A 21,729-nucleotide genomic window follows, 5' to 3' on the forward strand; every position below is an offset into this window, starting at 1 on the left:
GAAACTGGCAACAGCAGCAGGGGCTGCCCTGCTGTCTGCTAGAGACAAAGACTGAAGGGTCAGTGTCACTCATCAGAAGTGCTCCTGCTGGACACAGCTCCAGCCAATAGCATCTGGCTCCTACAAAATGAAACCAGCTTCACCTCTCCCGAGCTGCCAGGGTTTGGGGTGGGTTTGTGCAAACCTGATGTGCTCTCTTTTGAGTAACAGAGACCTTGGGAAAGGGAATAGCTGAAAACTTCTCCACCTTTCAAAATATTCAAGGTGCTTGAAGTGGAGATAAACACCAAGTCCCACAGCCCCTGATGCCTTTTGGAAGTGTCCATGAATGTCTGGCTGAGAATCTTATTTGTGATGAAGAGAAGCTCACTGGAATCATCTCCTGGAGGAAGTGGTGGATTCCCCTGTGCTGGGCAGTCTTAAGACTCAGCTTGGCAGGGTGCTGGGCCAGCTCACTGCAGCTCTTCTGATACCTAAAAAGCTTGAACCAGATGATCTTGGGGTCCCTTCCAACCTGGCATGCTGTGATATTGCTCTTCTGATCACATCCAGCTGCTTGTGCCAGTATCTGAGCCATTTCAGCTATGATCATGAGATTCACTCTGACTCCAAGAGATGTTTCCTGTGCTGTCTCTTCCTAGGCACTTGCACTTTCACCCAGGTGCCCTACTCAGATGCTGGGAAGTCTTTCTCCTAAAGCCTGATCTGATTTGGTTGTCATTGAGTAGAAATTGTTGTTTTTCTATGCAGAATGAGGAAGGTGAAAGACTCTGAGCACAGAGTCCTTCCCAGACAGCACAGTTCAGCCAGAGCTGAAATCGACAACAGATTCTGTATCACAAGGCCTTTAATTTCCTCACCAGCTCAATGACCCCACCAGTGACTCCAGCAAGGCAAATGGATTTGGAGAGTTGGTTAGGGCAGGTGGCTCTTCAAAATCATACATCTTGGTCACCCAGTTAAAGCTCCAGCAGCTGTGTAGGCTGGAAGATGCACAGATGCAGTTGCCTTTCTTCCTAGGACCTAGAGGAACAGCTTGATGAGGAGGAGGGAGCTCGACAGAAACTGCAGCTTGAAAAAGTGACAGCTGAAGCCAAGATCAAGAAGATGGAGGAAGAAATCCTACTGCTGGAGGACCAAAATTCCAAATTTTTGAAGGTGAGAGCAGAATTCGTGGTGGAGGTTCTGCACAGAAGCCATGGCAGTGCCAAGGGATAGCTTTCAGAGCATCAGAGTCTGCTCTTAGTTAATCAATAAAGTTTGTGCCTGAGGATTGTTAATGTATGGCCAGGTTGGAGCTGAGACACTGAGATTCTTTTGGCTGTCCTAGAACCAGGTGTTAACATCAGTTGCTTGGAAAGCAGATACTCTTCTTCCTATGATGTACCAACTGGTCTTTAATACTGCCAGGATGGTCACTGGAGAGCTCTCTCTGGCTTGTCTGTGTTCAGTTATTTGCAGATTCTGATTCTGAAGTTCTTCTTTCTCTCATCCAGGAAAAGAAGCTGATGGAAGATCGAATTGCTGAATGTACTTCTCAGCTGGCTGAAGAAGAAGAAAAGGCCAAAAACTTGGCCAAACTCAAGAACAAGCAGGAAATGATGATCACTGATTTGGAAGGTTTGTCCAAAGATGGTCACAAAGATGATCCCAGGGCTGGAGAACCTCCCCTGTGGGGACAGACTGGGAGAGTTGGGGCTGTGCAGCCTGGAGAAGAGAAGGCTCCAAGGAGACCTTAGAGCAGCTTTCCAGTACCAGAAGGGGCTGTAGGAGAGCTGGGGAAGGACTTTGGACATGGGCTGGGAGTGCCAGGACGAGGGACAATGCCTCTGGGCTGGGAGAAGAGAGACTGAGAGTGGAGATGAGGAAGACATTTTTGAGAGTGAGGGTGGCAAGAGACTAGCACAGGTTGCCCAGGGAGGTTCTGAATGTGCCCTCCTTGAAGGTGTTCCAGGCCAGGTTGGATGAGGCCTTGAGCAACCAGGGCTGATGGCAGCCCATGGGGATGTGTCTCTGCTCATGCAAAGCTAGATGAGCTTTAAGGTCCATTCCAACCCAACCCATTCTGTTTCTTACCACATTTGCCTATTAACAGCTTGGACACTGCTGGAAAGGAATGGGACCTGCTTCACTTGAAGTGTAACCTTCTGTGTCCATGCCTTGACAGCTCTTATTTTGTCTACACTTGAAAGGCAGCCTTGTTCCATCTGGCTGCTCAGTCTGTCTCATGCTTAGCTTGTTCGGTTTCCATGGCTGAGAATCCAACTCATTTGCAGACAGACTCCAAGCTCTACTGCTGCACACATCCCTTGGTACCAGGATCACACATCTGTCCTGGCAAGGTGTCCTGCATCAGCACTTTGGAACAACCCATGTCTGGAGGAATGTTTGTAGGCAGTCATTAGGCTTGAATAAGCAAATCTAAATTGTTTTGCTTAATGCTTTGAGGATCTTTGGCTCTTCTTTCCTGCCTGTGCTGTCAGAGGCTGCACTGAGCCTGTGTCTCACCTCACTTCATTTCAAGGGGTTTAAATTGCCTGTAAATAGCCTTTGTGCAATGTGAGTGAACTGCCAGGGCAAAATTTGCCTTAATTGCCCTCATCTGGCAGTGGTTTTTGCACTTTCCCTGTACAGCCTGTTAGAGAGTCATAGAATTGTTTGGGTTGGAAGAGCCCTCTGAGATCATCCAGTCCAACCATCAACCCAGCACCTCCAGGGATGGGGACTCCACCACCTCCCTGGGCAGCCTGTGCCAATCCCTGACCACTCCTGCAGCAAAGAAATTTTTCCTCATCTCCAACCTAACCCTCCCCTGGCACAATTTCAGGCCATTTCCTCTCCTATCACCTGAGAATGTGGAGAAGAGACCAATCCCACCTCACTGCAGCCTCCTCTCAGGGAGTTGTAGAGAGCAATGAGGTCTCCTCTCAGCTTCCTCTTCTCCATACTGAACACCCCCAGCTCCCTCAGCTGCTCCTCCTCAGTCCTGTTCTCCTGACCCTTCCAGCTTGCCCTTCTGTGGCCCTGCTCCAGCAATCCCATGTCTGCCTTGCTGCATGTGTCAAAGCTGATGTGCTCATGGAAGAACACCAAAGTTTAATCTCCTCTGTAGAGGCAGGTTTTATAGAATCATAGAATGGTTTAGCTCATCCAGTTCCAACCCCCTGCCATAGGCAGGGACACCTCCCACTAGAACAGGTCACTCAAGGCCTCATCCAGCTTGCCCTTGAACACCACCAGGAAGGAAACAACCACAGCCTCCCTGGGCAACCTCCCTAGTATTGAGCTAGCAGGCTGCCCAGGGCAGTGGTGGGGTCCCCATATCTGGAGGGATTGAAAAGCCATGGAGATGTGGTGCTGAGGGACGTGGGTGAGTGTTGATATGGTAGTACTGGCCTAGCACTTGGACTGGATGATCTTAGATCTCTTACAACCAAAACAGTCCCGTGGCTCTGCCAGGCATAGGAGGTAATTGATGAACAAAAGGTTCAAGATCATATTCAGAGACCTTAAAATAGGTAGAAGTGAGCTTTACTCACTAGAAAATAATATTTGAGTAACTGTGTGCTTAAATCAGGACTGGTGCTTCTGAAAGCACTTGACAGATGGATCTGGTTGTGAGAGTGTTCCAAAACTGATGACCTTAGAAATGGAAATTCAGGTGGAATATAAGGCATGCAGCTTCCTGGCTAGTGAAGCACAGCACAATGATATTTACTCTTGGAGGGGATTCAAGAAGCCATTAAAGTCTCTCTGCTAGGGTCTTGGCACTGCTAGGCAATGAGACTTGAAGGGCAGTGAACTTCCCCAATTACAAAACTGGGTCTTCTGACACTGTCGTCTCTGGCACTCACCAGGAATGTGATGTGAAAACAGAGACAAAAGTGCTGGGTTTGGAATGAGGAACCATCTAGAAAATGTTTTGCTTTAGATTGTCCACCTCTTTAGGTGTGGTGCTGAAGGGCATGGGTTAGTGGTAACCTGGGCTAATGGTTGAACCTGATGATCCTAAAAGCCTCTTCCAAACAAAGTGATTCTGCGATTCCATGTCTGGAAGATGCCAAACAAGCGTAGGTGGCTCCAAGAGATGATTCTTGAAGACATCTCCCTGTCTATGTGGAAGATGATACCCTGAGCCAGCAGCAGGCTGAGGAAGGGGTGAGAGAAATTACAGAACCCTGGAAGAGTTTGGGTTGGAAGTGACCTCAGAGATCATCTACTCCAAGCTCCCTGCCAGGGGCAGAAACACCTCTCAACTAGACTTAGTCACTCAAGGCCTCATCCAACCTGGCCTTGATCTCCTCCAGGGAGAGGCCATCCACAGCCTCCCTGGGCAGCCTGTTCCAGAGTCTCAGCACTCTGGTATTGAAGAGCTTCCTCAGCTCCACTCTAACTCTGCTCTCCCTCAGCTTCAAAGCATTCCCCCTTGGCCTGTCTCTGGACACCCTTATGAAAAGTCCCTCTGCAGCCTTCCTGTGAGTTCCTTTCAGGTGTTTGAACCAGCTCTGAGGTTCCCCCAGAGCCTTCTCTTCTCCAGGTGGCGCTCCCCAGCTCCCTCAGCCTGTCCTCAGAGCAGAGCTGCTCCAGCCCTTGGATTATCTTTGTGGCTTCCTCTGGGCTTGGTCCAACCTGCCTGCAAGAAGAGTCCAACCCACAGCTCACTCCAACCTCCTGTTGGAGTTGTAGAGGGCAGTGAGGTTTGCCCTCAGACGACAAGAGGGAAGGAAAAAATCTAACTGCAGTTCTTTGCTTTCTTAGAGCGCTTGAAAAAGGAGGAGAAGACCCGCCAGGAGCTGGAGAAAGCTAAAAGAAAACTTGATGGTGAAACAACAGATCTGCAGGACCAAATAGCTGAGCTGCAGGCCCAGATTGAGGAGCTGAAGATCCAGCTGGCCAAGAAAGAAGAGGAGCTGCAGGCTGCTCTTGCCAGGTCAGAGCAGGGTGGGGTTGACATCTGTGCAAGTGTGGCAGAAAGCTGCTTGCCCAGGGAGAATTGCAGCTGACTGCACACACCTCAGGTCTGGCAATGGTGAAGCAGAGGGCAGATGATCTTTCTAGCAGAGCACTTCTGGACACCTGTGCTGTGTGTAGCCAAAGTCAGGAGGTGTTTTCTCATCACACCTGCAAATAAAGAATGGCCCCAGGAAACTGCAGAGTTTGGGCTTGGGCAGCTTGTGGAGGCCCTTGGAGTTCAACCTCGAGAGGGGAAAAAAAAACCTAATTTTCAGTGAGCCTTTTAATGGAGCACTTGGACTAGGTGGGATGGAGGTCATCAAGATCTGTGTAGTTGCTTTGGTACCAGCTAAACACCTTTTGTGTTTCTTGAGTCATGATCTCTACTTCTGCAGGAACATAAAACCCTACAGGTGGTGCATTTTGGGGCTGCTTGGGTGTCAGCTGGAAAGTTTCACCAGCCTGAGGGTGCAGCCAGTACCTGAGGCACTCTGACCTGTCAGCATCACCATCACAGTGGTACTCTTCTGTCTAGGGAGTTTTAGAAGGTCTATTTTGATTCTAGTGCTAAAGTTAAGATATCACTTCCATAAGCTAATGCCAGACTGCTGTGAGACAGATCTGCAGCAGTCAGAGGTGGCTCACTGCTGTGCCTCTGCCTGACAGAGGGGACGATGAAGCAGTTCAGAAGAACAATGCCCTGAAAGTGATCAGAGAGCTGCAGGCTCAGATTGCAGAGCTCCAGGAGGATCTGGAATCTGAGAAGGCATCACGCAACAAGGCAGAGAAGCAGAAAAGAGATCTAAGTGAAGAGCTGGAGGCTTTGAAAACCGAACTGGAAGATACCTTGGACACCACTGCGGCACAGCAGGAGCTGAGGTAGGCTCGGGTGGCTAAGGAGGCACTGTTGAAAGTCATCTTTCATTTAATTCAAAATGATGTTTTTTTTGTTTGGGGTGGGGGAGTAACTCTTGATGCTTCCCCTAGGACAAAGCGTGAGCAGGAGGTAGCTGAGCTGAAGAAAGCAATTGAAGAGGAAACCAAAAACCATGAAGCACAGATCCAGGAAATCAGGCAGAGGCATGCGACCGCCCTGGAGGAGCTCTCAGAACAGCTGGAGCAGGCCAAAAGGGTGAGAAGAAAACTAACTGCAGAAATACATTTTTGTGCTTCAGGGCTTTTCAGAAGGGTCCCAAGTGTTGGAGTCCCTTCCACTGACACCTGCAGGGCTCAGCTGTCCTCCGAATGTGATTAGCAATTGTAGGTGAATACATCACAGCACATCCTGGGCTGCAGCAGAAGCAGTGTGGCCAGCAGCTTGAGAGAGGGGATCCTGCCCCTCTGCTCTCCTGAGACCTCACCTGCACTGCTGCCTCCAGCTCTGGGGCCTCCAACACAGGAAGGACATGGAGTGGATGGAGAGGGTCCAGGGGAGGCCATAAAACTGCTCAGAGGGCTGGAGAACCTCCCCAGCAGGGACAGGCTGGGAGAGTTGGGGCTGTTCAGCCTGAGAAGAGAAGGCTCCAGGGAGACCTTAGAGCTTCATTTTGATACCTGAAAGGGACCTCCAGGCAGGCTGGGGAGGGACTGTTCAGAAGGCCCTGTGAGACAGGACAAGAGGCAATGGTTTAGAGCTGGAGCAGGGCAGAGTTAGGTTGGACATCAGGAGGAAGTTCTGTCCAATGAGGATGGTGAGAGACTGGCACAGGCTGCCCAGGAATATGGTTAAGGCCCACTCCTGCAGACATTCAAGACAAGACTCAGTGTGGCCCTGGGCAGCCTGATCTAGTTGGTGTCCCTGCTGCCTGCAGGGGGTTTGGACAAGGTGACCTCTGAGGATCCCTTCCAACCCAACGCACTCTGTGCATCTGTCTTGGCATCTGAGAAATGTTCACCAGGCTTAGAAGTGGCACCCCTGGGCACACATCATGTCCTTCTGTAGTCATTCTCCAGCAGCCCAGCTGCTGAGAGCCAGATCTCTGCGTGGGTGAGCTGCAGCCCTCCCACATGAGGGGACTGTGATAGCAGCACTCAACAGCTGAGCTGAGCATGCAGGTAGTGGGGAAAGTTCTTCAGCCTCTCTTAACTACCCACCTGTGCTGTGCCTTCCAGTGCTGGGTGCCTGTGGAGCATCTCGCCGATCTGTACAGCTGTGTTCTGGTGTTCTCTGACTGATAGACTGATTCTATGATTTTATCATTCTATTCTGATGACCACCAGGGCAGGCAGGAAGATGTCCTTCTGGGCAGCATAGATGTAGCAAGGTGGGGGTTGGTTTCTTCTCCCTAGCTTGACACACAAGAGAAAATGGCCTCAAGTTACACCAGAAGAGGTTTAAGTTGGGCATTAGAAGAAACTTCTTCCTTCTAAAGGGTTCTTGAGGACTGAGACAGCAGGGTGCTGGGCCAGCTCTTTCCAACTCTACTCTTACCTAGAAAGGTTGGACCTTGCGGTCTCTTCCAGCCTGTCACTCTGTGGTTGAATTCCCATCCTTGGAGGTGTTTAGATGAGGCAGAGATGTGGTGCTGAGGGACACAGTTTAGCATTAGGCTTGGTAGAGTGAGAAAATGGTTCAATTTGATCTTAAAGATCTTTCCCTAGCAAAATAATTGACTGGTCCTGCTGGTGTAGTTTGAGTGTTGGGTATGAAAAGCAGAATTACTTCATCACTGCCAAAAAAGCCCCCTCTAAAGCACCTTTAGTTTGTGCAATGCTGCTGTGAGTCATTCCCAAATGTCCCTGTGTGCAGTCCATGTATTGCAGTAGTGGAGTATTATAAACTAAGTGGAGAATGTAGGAGCTCAAGCTGGTGGAAATTGTGCTTGGTTCACCTGAAGGTCTTACTTCTTGTCTTCTGCTCCTTATTCATGAAATACTCTGAATAAGAAGATGGACAGGTGGAAGAGTACCCTGCAACCTTCACCAGAGGCCCTGTGATGAGAGGCTGTCAGTGTAACAATGGCACTTGAACACCCCTGGAGTTAATTGTTGCTTTTACACCAGATTTTTGACAGCTCTTGGGGTGGTGCTGAGCAGAGCTTTGTTGTGCACTGGCAGGCTGCTGTGCCTCCTGAAACAAGGGCAGCTCTGGCTGATAGCTTTCCTTTTCTGTCTGTGAGATGAGCCATGCTGATCTGGTTGTGGGCACATTCCTTCCTACTCACAGTGCTACTCAAACAGGCATTTTCCATCACTCACATCCCAGATTCTGTTGAATTCATGGAAGTATCTTCTGCTCCTCACTGCTGCTTGTGAGAGGAGGGTGGAATAACCTACACTAACCTGGGCTTTGGCTGACTACAGAGTGCTCCATTCAGCATTTTAAACACTCTCTACTCAGAGCTTGCTCAGCACTTGTTTTATCTTTTGAACTCATAAATCTGATTGCTGAATGGCTCTGAGCAGAAACCTTTGATTGACACCAAGTGTTGGATTTCTTTCTTCCCTTTCACCATCCCTAACCAAGTGTTGATTTTGTTTCTTTCTTTCTTTTTGGCTTCCCTAGTTCAAAGCAAATCTTGAAAAAAACAAGCAAGGGCTAGAGTCTGACAACAAGGAGCTGGCCTGTGAAGTGAAGGTGCTGCAGCAGGTCAAGGCAGAGTCTGAGCACAAGAGGAAGAAGCTCGATGCTCAGGTTCAAGAGCTGACTGCCAAGGTCAGCGAAGGAGAAAGGCTGAGGGCAGAGCTGGCGGAGAAGGCAAACAAGCTGCAGGTAAGAGAAGCTGGAGAGGAGCAGCCCCAGAGGGGATCTGAGCAATGCTCAGCAAGAGCTAAAAGGTGGGAGGCAGGAGGCTAGGGCCAGACTCATCAGTGGTGCTCAGTGCCAGGACAAACTGGAGGCCAGAAGGTTCCATCTGAACAGGATGAGAACCTTGTTTGTTGTGAGGGTGCTGGAGGCCTGGAGCAGGTTGCCCAGAGAGGTTGTGGGGTCTCCTTCTCTGGAGAGATTCCAGCCCCAGCTGGGCACTGTCATTTGGGCATGCTTTAGCAGGGGGGTTGGACTGTTGGACTGGGTGATCCCCAGAGGTACTTTCCAGCCCCTCACTGTGCTGTAACCATGATTCTTTGATGGCTGGATGGAAGTCTTGGACTGCTGAAAAACAGGCAAGAAGCAGCCAATCATAGCCATGTGCAGAAGTGGCTGGGAGAAATGACTTCCAAAGATGCAGAGGGGTCTGCAGGAAGGGACCTGGGGGTTGTAATGACAAAGCAACTCAATATGAGCCAGCAATGTGCCCAGGTGGCACAGAAAGCCACTGGCATCCTCATCTGGATTAGAAGTGCTGTACCCAGCAGGAGCAGGGAGGGGAGGGAGGTGATTGTCCCCTTGGACTCTGCTCTGGTGTGGCCACACCTTGAGTGTTGTGTTCAGTTTTGGGCACCTCAAACCAAGAGAGATGTGAATGTGCTGGAGCCAGTGCAGAGGAGGGCAAGGAAGCTGAGAAGGGCCTGGAGAATAAATCTGTTGAAGAGAGACTGGAAGAGATGGGGATGGTTGGTGTGAAACAGAGGGAAGGGGAGACCTCATGGCAGTCTGCAGCTTCCTGAAAGGAGGTTGTAGAGAGTTTGGTGCTGGTCTCTGCTCACAATTAGTGATAGAATAAGAGGGAATGGCCTCAAGCTGCCACTGAATAGGTTTAGACTGGACGTTAGGAAACATTTCGTGGAGAGAGTGGTCAGGCACTAGAACGAGCTGCCCAGGGAGGTGGTGGAGTCACCAACCCTGGAGGTGTTTAAATGTCTTTTGGATGTGGTGCTTGGGGTGAACCTTGTAGAGGAAGGTTCTTGGCTTCACTTGGTGACCCTGAGGGGCTTTTCCAGCGTGAGCGTTTCTGTGATTCTGTGAAAAGAGGGAAAATGCAGCCTAGGGCTCACTCTAAGCACTCCAAACTGCAGCAGGGATGAGTACTTCAGGGAAATCAAACTGAAGAAAGCTTCTGGGTGGTCTCTGACTGTATGTAGTAGCAGAACCTAGAACATCAGGCGTTGGCTTCTGTCAGGAACCTTTTCTCTTACAGTGATGCTTTAAACCCAGCTGCCACCCTGATAATCTCTGAATTCAGGGTCCTATCAAATATCTAGTCCTGTGGTGAGCATTTGGGTGTGAATGCAGAGACTGGAGTGAGCTGCTCTGCTAAAGAGTCTGCTTAGCTCTTACGTTCTACCACTTCAGTCAAGGCTGAAAAGAGAAAAGAAGGCTCCAAGGAGACCTTAGAGCAGTCTTCCAGTACCTGAAGGGAGCTACAGCAAAGATGGGGACAGACTTTTGGCAAGGGCAAAGATTTTAAGCTGAAGAGAGGAGACTTAGACTGGAGATGAGGCAGAAATCCTTCCCAATGAGGGTGGTGAGACACTGGCACAGGTTGCCTAGGGAGGCTGTGAATGGCCCCCACCTGGAGGTGTTCCAGGCCAGGTTGCCTGAGGCCTTGAGCACCCTGGGCTAGTGGGAGGTGTCCCTGCCCATGGCAGGAGATTGGAACTGGCTGATCTCTAAGGTTCCTTCTCACTCACTGTAGGATTCTGTAGGACTGACCTCAAGCTGGATGTTTCCAGCCAAACTCCAGTATTTTTCACTTGTTGTATCTCTTTGCTGGGCTCTCTCCTTGTCTTTCCACACCTGGGATCTGTGGTGGTTCTGTGGGATGCATCTGCCAGTGGGATGCAGGCTTTGCTGTCAGCCAACCCCACACTGTCACCTTTGGTCTGCTTGCTTTGCAGAATGAGCTGGATAATGTTTCAAGTCTCCTGGAGGAAGCAGAGAAAAAAGGCATCAAGTTTGCCAAGGATGCAGCCAGCTTGGAATCTCAGCTTCAGGATACACAGGTGTGTGGGCAGGGAGGCTCCTGCCTTGCACTGGAGCTTTGTTCCTGTTTCAGTGCATGACAAAAATGCATTTCCAGTCTTGGTTTGGAACATCCCTTGTGCAGAAGCTGAAATGTGAAAGGCAGGAAGGGTAACACTCTTGTATTTCACTGACAGCAAAAGCTCTGAGAGCTGAAGTACAAAGGTTTGGGTTCAGTAATGCAGTTTGCTGCATGTGTTCATCACTCCAAAATCCTCTCTTTGTTTTCCTTTTGTAAGAATGGTGACTGTTTGATTAATGTTAATGACAGCAGGAGAGGTCTGTGAGGAACAGGACAGGGGAGAGGGGATGGTGGTCACACCTTCCATCAATTCCTGTGCTGACAGAAGGCTGCATTGCCAAATACCAGCTGCCTTTAAACTCGCCTTTAAGCACTGTAGCAAACCTTGGAAGTGTGCTGCCACTGCAGGCTTCACTGCTCTGCATTCTTCCTGAGTGCTTTCAGGTACTTGCTCTGGATGCTTGCCTGAGAGGAGAACAGGGAGGTTTGAAGTGTGGTGGTGAATGGAGCCACATCCAGCTGGTGGCCAGGCACTAGTGGTGTGCCCCAGGGAGCAGTGCTGGGCCTGGTCTTGTTTAATATCGTTGATGATCTAGATGAGGGGATTAAGTCCACCATCAGTAAGTTTGCAGATGACACTAAGTTGGGAGCAAGGGTGGATCTGTTAGAGGGCAGGAGGGCTCTGCAGAGGGACTTGGGCAGGCTGGACAGATGAGCACAGTCCAATGCCAGGAGTTTAACAAGGCCAAGTGCCAGGTTCTGCACTTTGGCCACAACAACCCCATGCAGTGCTACAGGCTGGGGACAGAGTGGCTGCAGAGACACCTGGATACTGGTAGATAGTAGCTGAACGTGAACCAGCAGCATGCCCAGGAGAGCCAATGGCACCCTGGCCTGTATCAGGAACAGTGTGGCCAGCAGGACCAGGGTACTCCTTCCCCTGTACTCAGCACTGCTCAGACCATACCTTGAGTGCTGTGTCCAATTCTGGGCCCCTCATTTTAAGAAAGATGTTGAAGTGCTTGAAAGTGCCCAGAGAAGGACACCAAGGCTGGGGAGGGGCTGGAGCACAGCCCTGTGAGGAGAGGCTGAGGGAGCTGGAGGTGTGCAGCCTGCAGAAGAGGAGACTCAGGGCAGGCCTCACTGCTCTCTACAATACCTGAAGGGAGGTTGTAACCAGGTGGGGTTGGTCTCTTCTGCCAGGCACCCGGGGGCAGAACAAGAAGACACAGCCTCAAGCTGTGCCAGAGCAGGTTCAGACTGGATGTTAGGAAGAAGTGCTTCAAAGCAAGAGTGATTGGCATTGGAATGGGCTGCCCAGGGAGGTGGTGGAGTCCCCATCTCTGGAGGCATTTAAAAGGAGGCTGGATGAGGTACTTAGTGCCATGGCTTAGTTAATTAGAAGGTGTTAAGTGATAGGTTGGACTCAACAATCCTAGAGGTCTTTTGCAACCTGGTTAATTGTGTGTGATTCTGTGTGTGTGAAGGTGACTTCTGTGCTCATCCCTTTAAAGATGCCAAAGTATCAGCCATTAGCTTCTAGGCCAGGCAGGGGCACAGACTCCCTGAGCAGAGAGATGCTTTATAAAGCTGCAGATGCGTTCCAGACGAATGAAAAGCCAGAGCCTAGCTTGTCTGTGTGCAAAAATGCTCTGAGGAAAATAGCTAACCCTGAGACTCCACGTGAGGAGGAGGAGGGTGGTAGCCCAAGGCCTCTGCAAACCCAGCTGAGCTCTGGGCATGCCTCATGTGTGTGTCACAGGAGCTGCTTCAGGAGGAAACTCGCCAGAAGCTCAACCTGAGCAGCAGGATCAGGCAGCTGGAGGAGGAGAAGAACAATCTGCAAGAGCAGCAGGAAGAGGAAGAGGAAGCCAGAAAGAACTTGGAGAAGCAGATGCTGGCCTTGCAGGCACAGGTAAGCTGTTGTAAAGGGCAGGACTTCTGTGAGGTGCTTTTATCCCAAGTGGGATGTTGTGAGTCTGGAACACGTACAGAAACGAGCAACAAAACTGGTGAAGGGTCCAGAGAAGAAGTCCTGTGAGGAGCAGCTGAGGGGACTGGGGTTGTTTAATCTGGAAAAGAGAAGGCTGAGGGGAGACCTCATTGCTCTCTGCACCTCCCTGAAGGGAGGTTGGAATGAGGTAGGGTTGGTCTGTTCTTCCTATCAGCAAGCAACAGGACAAGGGGAAACAGCCTCAGATTGCCCTAGGAACAGTTTAGGTTGGACACAGTAGAAGAAAATTCTTCCCTGAAAGGCTTCTCAAAGCCTGTCACAGGCTGCCCAGGGAGGTAGTTGAATGCCCATCCCTAGAGGTGTTTAGAAGATGCAGAGATGTGGTGCTGCAGGACATGGCTTAGCAGCAGCCATGGCAGAGTTAGAGAATGGTCAGACTCAATCTTAAAGGTCTTTTCCAACCGAAATGGTTTGTGATTCCAGGCAGCCAGCACATCCCAGGTGGGATGAATTAGTGTCCCAGCCCTCCAGGAGGTGCCATGTACTTTGCACACATGCTAGACCAGGTTTCAGGATGAAGTTTCCTGTGGCCTTTCTCCACAGAAATGATCAGGACAACCCAGTGCAATGGGCAGGATTGAGAGTGCTGGAGGCCTGGAGCAGGCTGCCCAGAGAGGCTGTGGAGTCTCCTCTGGAGAGCTTCCAACCCCAGCTGGGCGTTGTGATCCTGGGCAAGCTGCTGTGGGTGCCCTGCTTTATTTTAGCAAGGGAGTTGGACTGGATGATCTCCAGAGGTGCCCTCCAGTGCCACTGCTTTGGGATTCTGTGGCTTGCTCATGCTAGCTCCCAATGTTTGTGTCGCTTCAGCTAGCAAGGACACCTCTTCTGGGCCTTTCTTTCTCTCCCATGCTTCACTAAGGAACATTGTTTGCTTTTAATGAATTCCAGCTGGCTGATGCTAAGAAGAAGGTGGATGATGACTTGGGAACCATTGAAGGCTTGGAGGAAAACAAGAAGAAGTTACTGAAGGACATGGAGTCCCTAAGCCAGCGCCTGGAGGAGAAGGCAATGGCTTATGACAAGCTGGAGAAGACCAAGAACCGCCTGCAGCAGGAGCTGGATGACCTGATGGTGGATCTGGACCATCAGCGACAGATTGTGTCCAACCTGGAGAAGAAGCAGAAGAAGTTTGATCAGGTAGCCCCTAGCTTCCTGGCCTCTTGCTGCTCTCTGTCATTTCCAAGTGGCATCTTGCTTGCTGTCACAGCAGCAATGGAGAAGGCCCTGGCCAGAGTAGTGTGGGTGTTGATGGATCCTTCCTGAGCAGCTTTGTTCACAGAAACTTGTCCCCTAAAATTAGTGAGCTGAATGCCACCTGCATGTCTCATTAGACCTCTGCTGTGGGGACAGGCTGAGGGAGCTGGGGGTGTTCAGCCTGGAGAAGATTCTAGGGACACCTTAGAGCTTCATTCCAGTACTTGAAGGCTGCAGAGAGACTTTTCCTGAGGGTGTCTAAAGACGGCCCCAAGGGGAATGGTTTGAAGCTGAGGGAGAACAGGATTAGACTGGAGCTTAAGAAGAAGTTCTTCAGTATGCGGGTGGTGAGACTCTGGAACAGGCTGCCTGGGGAGGCTGTGGATGTCTCCTGCCTGAGAGTGTTCAAGGCCAGGCTGGATGAGGCCTTGAGCAGCCAAGTCTAGCTGAGACATGTCCCTGTCTGTAGCAGGGAGGTTGGAGTAGATGAGCTCTGAGGTCCTTTCCAGCCTAGGCCATCCTGTGAAACAGTAAAGTTCTTTGTATACACCAAGGAAATTGGAACCAAAGCTTGACTACTGTCTCTTGAGGTAGACCAAGAAGGAGGAAAGAAGAAAACTTACTTCATCTGGAGTAGGTATTTTCTTTCCTCTTCTCATCTCAGAGCAGCTGTCATAGCTGCTTCCTTCCTAGCACTGTGATCAAGACAGAGAGACCAAACAGCTTCTGGAGGCCACCTACACACAGAGCATTGACTGACTAACTGCAGAGGCAGGAAGGACCTGGTCCTAGGACCTCATGAGCTGCATTAATTGTTTCTAAATTCCAGATGCTGGCAGAAGAAAAGAACATTTCTGCCAGGTATGCAGAGGAGAGAGATCGTGCTGAAGCAGAGGCCAGGGAGAAGGAAACCAAGGCACTGTCTCTGGCTCGGGCTCTGGAAGAAGCCCTGGAAGCTAAGGAGGAGTCTGAGAGACAGAACAAGCAGCTGCGGACAGACATGGAAGACTTGATGAGCTCCAAAGATGATGTGGGCAAAAACGTGAGTGTGGTTCCACACCCTGCACAGGCAGCAGCCCAGCAGGGAAGGTTAACTTGACTCAGAAACAGAACTTTTTGTAGCTGGTTCGTAAGCCCAGATCTGGAGGAGTTAAAGCTCAGAGTACAGGGGTGGTCTTTGCTGACATCAGGCCTCTTCAAAAGCTGTGCAGACCTGGAGGCCAGAGGCTGCTGCCCAAGTGACCAATGGCTCCTGTGCTAGACCTGAGAGCTTGTCCCACTGCTGCTGCCTCTCTGATGCTGCACAGCTCATCTGCAGAGGGTCCTCTTCCTAGAGGTGTCCAGCAACAAGGGGGCAATGGTTTGAAGCTGAGGGAGAGCAGAGGATCTTAGGAAGAAGGTCTTCAGTACAAGGGTGGTAAGACTCTGGAACAGGCTGCCCAGGGAGGTTGTGAATGTCTCCTCCCTGGAGGTGTTCATGGCCATGCTGAATGAAGCCTTGAGCAACCTGGGCTGGTGGGAGGTGTCCCTGCCCATGGCAGTGGGTTTGGAGTGGCTGGTGTCTGAGGTCCCTTCCAACCTAAGCCATTTGGTGACCTGCAGAGATGTTTGTGGAGTCTCTGATACAGACTCAGAGATGCTGCTCTGCCTGCTGTAATCCCTTGTCCAGTCCAGACCCTCACCTGAGATAATGTTTTGTTTGGCTCTTCACTGCTAATGTTGAGCTACCTGAAGGAGAGGATCTGATTAATATTTTTGGCTTAGGTCCATGAACTGGAGAAGTCAAAGAGAACTTTAGAGCAGCAGGTTGAAGAGATGAGGACTCAGCTTGAGGAACTGGAAGATGAACTGCAGGCCACTGAAGATGCTAAGCTGCGTTTGGAGGTGAACATGCAAGCTATGAAAGCCCAGTTTGAGAGAGATCTGCAAGCCAGAGATGAGCAGAATGAAGAGAAGAAGAGGATGCTGGTCAAACAGGTGAGTGAGGAGAGTGGGGAGCACCTTTGGCCAAAGCTCTGTGGCTCCAGTGGGAGCTGACTACCAGAAAAAACAAACTGCTGAGCGGGTCCCATTCTGCAGGAGTCCCAAGCACTCATCTTTGCCAGCAGTAGAGTTGGTCTTGTTGGCCACTGGCAGCTGCTGGCATTGTCTGCTGCTGCTGGTCCTCCAGAAGCACTCAGCATGCCAGCAGGGGCTTGACTGCTGCTGTGGAGGTGTGTTTGGCTTAGGGGGTGGTGGTTTGCTTCCTAGATCCTGCACACTGGCAGTGGTTAGTGTTTAAATGCTGGCAGCATGAGGGCTGCAAGGGGAATGACTTCAGTTCTTCCTTGAGAAAATGAGGTGAAGCTACTCAAGCAGGCAGTGCTGGGTGTAGCTAACAACAGAGGGTGCCCACTCAGCTGTAGGGTTCCCCAGGGCTCACTGCTGGGGCCTGGTCACATTTATGTCTTTAGCAGTGGTCTGGAGGAGGGGGGAGAGGGCATCCTGTGTAAGTTTGCAGAGGACGCTGAGCTGGGCAGGAATGCTGATCAGCTGGAGGATAGGGAGGCTCTGCAGAGGGTCCTGGACAGTCTGGATCCATGGGCTGAGGCCAGTGGGATGAAACTCCATGAAGCCAAGTGCTGGGCCCTGCACTTGGGCCATGACAATGCCATGAATTCTCCAAGCTTGGGGCAGAGTGGCTGGGAAGTGCCCAGTGGCAAAAGACTTGGTGGTGCTGGTCAACAGCAACTGAAGATGAGGCAGGGTGTGTCCAGGTGGGCAAGGTCACCAGCACCCTGGCCTGGCTCAGGCACATTGTGGCCAGCAGGGCTAAAGAGGTTGTCTCACTCTACTCAGCACCGGTGAGGTTGCCCTCGAATCCTAAGATCAAGTTTGGGTCCCTCACTCTGAGAAGGACATTGAGGGGCTGGAGCAGGTCCAGAGAAGGGCAAAAAAGCTGGGGAAGGCTCTGGAGAACTGGGCTGGGGAGGAGAAGCTGGGGGACCTGGGGTTGATTAGTCTGGAGACTTCATTGCTCTCCACAGCTCCCCGAGAGGAGACAGCAGTCAGGTGGAGGCTGGGCTCCCCTCCCAAGGAACGAGTGATAGGATGAGAGGAAATGGCCTCAAGTTGCACCAGGGTTGGTTTATGTTGGGCATGAAGAACGATTTCTTCCCCAGAAGGGTTGTCAAGGCCTGGCCCAGGCTGCCCAGGGCAGTGGTGCAGTCCCCATCCCTGGAGGGGTTTGAAAGCTGTGGAGATGTGGTGCTGAGGGCCATGGTTCAGTGGTGCCCTGGCAGTGCTGGGTTGAGGTTTGGACTTGATGACCTGAAAAGTCTCTTCCAACCACACTGGCTCTGTCATTTGCTGATTTTCCTCTTGGTGGCCCAGTCAGGGGTGGTGAGACCTGCCCAAGGTGATACTTAGGTGTGAGTGGATGTGCTAGGCAAGGAGCTGCTGAGTTGTGTCTGCCTCCATGGGCAGTGCAGAGCCCTGCTGCCAGTTTGCGTGTTTGGGTTTGCCAGCTGCAGTGCCCTCCCACACTGCTTGTCTCTGCAGCCTTCTGTCTGGTTACATCTTCTGCTCTGCAAAGGCCTCGTGGAGTCCCCAGCTACCTTGTTTGGGCTTTTGTGTGTTCTCATTGCTGGAACTGAGCCTGTCCAACCCCTCCACAGGTGCGAGAGCTGGAGGCAGAACTGGAGGATGAGCGCAAGCAGAGGGCTCTTGCTGTGGCAGCCAAGAAGAAAATGGAGATGGACCTGAAAGACCTGGAAGGGCAGATAGAAGCTGCAAACAAGGCTCGAGATGAAGCAATCAAACAGCTACGTAAGCTGCAGGTAGGCACAGCCCAGCAGAGCTGCTCTGCCTCCTGGTGCTGCTCTTCACTAAACACAGCTGCATAGTGAAAGCAGGACCATCAGCCTCATTCCCTGACACTGACAGCTCTGCCCCTGCAGCTCCACAGCCAGAGCCCCAGCTGGAGGGTAGGGAGGCTCTGCAGAGGGACCTGGACAGTCTGGATCCATGGGCTGAGGCCAGTGGGATGAGACTCAACAAGGCCAAGTGCTGGGCCCTGCACTTGGGCCATGACAATGCCATGAATTCTCCAGGCTTGGGGCAGAGCCGCTGGGAAGATGCCCAGTGGCAAGGGACCTCAGGGTGCTGGTCAGCAGCAGCTGAAGATGAGGCAGGGTGTTCCCAGGTGGCCAGGGTCACCAGCACCCTGGCCTGGCTCAGGCACAGTGTGGCCAGCAGGGCTAGAGAGGTTGTCTCAGCACCAGTGAGGTTGTCTTCAAATCCTGAGTTCAGCCTCTCCTGCACTGAGCTGCCACAGAGCTGCTGCCCTCAGCTTCTCCTGCTCAGGACTCAGGAGTTAAGGTTGTCCCCTATGTCCTTCTCTTCATTAGTCGTTTTTGTCTTGCTATCCTCTCTTGGCACACGAAGTCACTCAGTTGTGCTTTCTGCACACTTTCTTTGGGTCTGAGTTTACTGGTTGAGCTCAGCATTCCTGGCTGCTGCTTCCTCAACATCTTGAGCTTTTGAAGGCATTTCCAGCCCAAAGCGCTCCAGAGAAAAAGGAGCAGTGGATTCCAGTTGCTTTTAAACAGCTGCAAGCTGCCCTTTCTTTTCAGTTTGGCAAGAAGCAGCCAGTCCTTGTATCAAGGAGCTGTTTTGCATTCCCAGAAAGATATGCAGTGTTTGGTAGAGCTCAGTCTTGGCAGAACTTTTTAATACCATGTCCCAAAGGAGGGTCAAGAACACGCTGAGGGGCCTGGAGCAGCTCTGTGAGGAGCTGAGGATGAGAGCCTGGAGAAGAGCAGCCCCAGAGGAGATCTGAACAATGCTCAGTGACAGCTAAAGGGTAGAGGCAAGAGGATGGGGCCAGACTCTTGTCAGTGGTGCCCAGGGACAGGACAAGGGGCAGTGGGCACAAACAGGAGGTTCCACCTGAACAAGAGGCAAAAATTCTTTGTTGTGAGGGTGCTGGAGCTGTGGAGCAGGCTGCCCAGAGAGGCCGTGGAGTCTCCTTCTCTGGAGAATTTCAAGACCCATTTGGATGTGCTCCTGTGTGACTTGCCCCAGGTTGACTGTACTTTGACACACTGGACTTGATCTCATTGTGGTCCTGGGCAAGCTGCTGTGGGTGCCTTGCTTTGACAGGGGTGGTGGACTGGATGGTCTCCAGAGGTCCCTTTCAACCCCACCATGCTGGGTTCTGTGAGTGTGGGGCCATGGCAGGGGCAGGTGGGGCACATGGATGTTAAGTTGCCTTCTTGCCCTGTTCTCCCTGCTCTTTGGCAATGCTCCTGCAAATCCTGCTTCAGCCCAGTGAGGGCAGTTCTGGAGCTGAGCCCTGGGTGAAGGTTACAATGAGGAGTGCTGGTACCCAGCAGTGCCCAGCTCCTCTGTTCTAGCAGACCAGGGCAGCTGGAGAGTTCACACCTAACCTCTGTGCATCTGCATAGCAGCACCTGAAATAACTGCCTGGTGGTGTTCCAAAGGGGTAGACACAGTTTCAGTGCAGCTCCTCCATGTTTCTTGCTCCTTTAACATCTCAAGTCAACCTTGGGGTGAAAGCTTGCCTGTTAAGTGTCTAAGGCATCAGTGTGTCCTGGGTGTGCTGAGAAGGGCATCATGGAACTGCTGCACTCAGAGTTTATCAGTGCTGAGAATGTGGAGTTTCTGTACTGGGCATTCCAAAAGCTTTACCTCTCCATGGAGAGCAGATTAGGAGGAAAAGTCTTTCCAGTGAGGGTGGAGAGACACTGGCACAGTTTGCCCAGGGAGGTTGTGGATGCTCCCTCCCTGGAGGTGTTCAAAGCCAGGCTGGATGAGGCCTTGAGCAGCCCAGGCTGGTGGGAGGTGTCCCTGCACATGGTCCTTTTCATGTCCTTTGCAACCCAAACCATTCCATGACTCTCTAAGTTCCATTTCCCATGTAATGGAGCAGCTCTTGATTAGAGGGTTTTTTCCTACAAGTGCACCAGGTAAAGGAGGTGAAGTCTTAGGATGTGATAGTTCTGACAAGGAGTCAGTGATGCAAAGAGAGAAAGTGGAAGTTTTAGTGTGAAAAGAACAACTGAAAATGCACTCAAGTGGAGTGAGACCACTTTGGGACGAAGGCCTTGGCTGTTAAGGGCCAGAAAGCTTCAGAGCTGCTAAGAAATCTTGGGAGTGTCCTAATGCACTCCAGCTCTCCCCTTCCCTTTTTTTTACCCTTCTTTTTCCCCTCTATTTCTACAACCCCCTCCCTCTTTTTTCCCCTTTTATTTCTTCTCCCTTCTTTTTTCACCTTTATTTCTTCCTCTCCTCACCCCTTCCATTTCTCCTCTCCCCTCCCCACCCCTTCTTTTTTCCACTCCCTCTCACCCTGCTGTCTCTCTGCAGGCTCAGATGAAAGACTACCAGCGGGAGCTGGAGGAAGCCCGAGCCTCCAGAGATGAGATCTTTGCACAGTCCAAAGAGAGTGAGAAGAAGCTCAAAGGCCTGGAAGCAGAAATCCTGCAGCTCCAGGAGGTGAGTTTGTAACCCAGGACATGACTTTTCTTGCTAAAATGAGCTAAGAGCAGAGGGTTAAGGTAAAAAGTAATCTGCTGAACAGAGAAACGGGAGCCAGGAGAACCTTCTCTTCCTCTGCCCCAGGACATCAGTGAACTTCTTAGGGCTCACAGGACTCCTTCTAGGAGCCTGGGCTCATTTCTCTGCCAGGTTAGCAGGAAGCTTTGCTCCTGCTTGGGCAGACCTGAGGCCTCACCAGTCTGCAGGGTGGTTCAAGGCTCTGAAAGGTGCAGTGCTCTGAACAAGCTCCTCAGCACTCTGCCAGGTTGTGCAGGTCTCTCACTCTGCCCTGAGGGTCTTCACCCACTTTCCACTGGCCGTGTTCTCCCTCAATGCATACAACAGCTCCAAGTCTTGCTGCCTGTCACTTATCTGACATCTCCTCAACCTGCCACGGGGTCAAGTGCCTGCTGTGACAGACTGCACCTCCATGGCCTCCTTCAGCAGCAGACCAAAGTTGGAAGCAGCCACTTAGATGTCACTACACTTACTCTGAGCCTTTACAGAAAACCTATGACCTACTACAGCTTCTTCATGTCCTCCTTGTGTGGCCTTCACACTTGTCACTCTTGCAGTGGCAGGGCATTCAGTTGTCCCTCTCAGCAGACACTTGGGTGTTTGTGCCACTTCATGCAGGTTGGGAAGGAGAGGTTCAGTGTTCCTTGCTCTGCTGTGCTGAGAGTTTTGGTTCTTGTGCTTTGCTTGTGTTCATGTCCTGTACTCTGTAACAACCCAAAGCCACAACACCCCTAGGAGTGCTCCAGGCTTGGGGCAGAATAGCTGGAAAGCTGCTTGGTGGTAGGAAATGACCTGGCAGGGTGGTGGTTGACAGTTGGATGAAGATAAGCAAATTTGTTCCCAGGTGGCCAAGAGGGCAACCAGCATCCTGGCCAGGAGCAGGGCATTGATTGTCCTGTACTGGTGAGGCCATACCTCAAATGCTGAGCTCAGTTTTGGGTCCTTCATTCCAAGAAGTACATTGGGGGCCTGGACCCTGTCCAGAGAAGGGCAACAAAGCTTGGTAAGGGTCTGGAGAACAGAGGTGATGAGGAGCAGCTGAAGGACCTGGGGGTGTTTAGTCTGGAGAAGATGTGGGTGAGGGGAGACACCAGGTAGGGATTGGTCTCTTCTGTCAAGGAAGAAGAGGACAAGAGGAAATGGCTT

At 51.3% G+C, this 21,729-nt stretch overlaps 1 protein-coding gene across 6 annotated transcripts in view; it reads left to right on the forward strand.

Annotated features, from left to right (window-relative positions):
• Positions 1 to 21,729, forward strand: part of MYH10 (myosin heavy chain 10) — a 118,587-nt gene that overhangs the window by 90,776 nt on the left and 6,082 nt on the right. For all 6 annotated transcript variants that reach the window (XM_064151122.1, XM_064151116.1, XM_064151120.1 and 3 more), the window contains 13 exons: positions 1,021 to 1,158; positions 1,497 to 1,620; positions 4,759 to 4,930; positions 5,620 to 5,832; positions 5,941 to 6,085; positions 8,459 to 8,665; positions 10,672 to 10,776; positions 12,580 to 12,732; positions 13,720 to 13,968; positions 14,855 to 15,067; positions 15,790 to 16,002; positions 17,682 to 17,843; positions 20,395 to 20,523. In XM_064151122.1, coding sequence (XP_064007192.1) covers positions 1,021 to 1,158; positions 1,497 to 1,620; positions 4,759 to 4,930; positions 5,620 to 5,832; positions 5,941 to 6,085; positions 8,459 to 8,665; positions 10,672 to 10,776; positions 12,580 to 12,732; positions 13,720 to 13,968; positions 14,855 to 15,067; positions 15,790 to 16,002; positions 17,682 to 17,843; positions 20,395 to 20,523 — 2,223 coding nt within the window. The remainder of the gene's footprint in view (positions 1 to 1,020; positions 1,159 to 1,496; positions 1,621 to 4,758; positions 4,931 to 5,619; positions 5,833 to 5,940; positions 6,086 to 8,458; positions 8,666 to 10,671; positions 10,777 to 12,579; positions 12,733 to 13,719; positions 13,969 to 14,854; positions 15,068 to 15,789; positions 16,003 to 17,681; positions 17,844 to 20,394; positions 20,524 to 21,729) is intronic.

The sequence above is a fragment of the Pogoniulus pusillus genome, chromosome 11 (assembly GCF_015220805.1).
Source record: "Pogoniulus pusillus isolate bPogPus1 chromosome 11, bPogPus1.pri, whole genome shotgun sequence".
NCBI classification, from domain to species: domain Eukaryota; kingdom Metazoa; phylum Chordata; class Aves; order Piciformes; family Lybiidae; genus Pogoniulus; species Pogoniulus pusillus.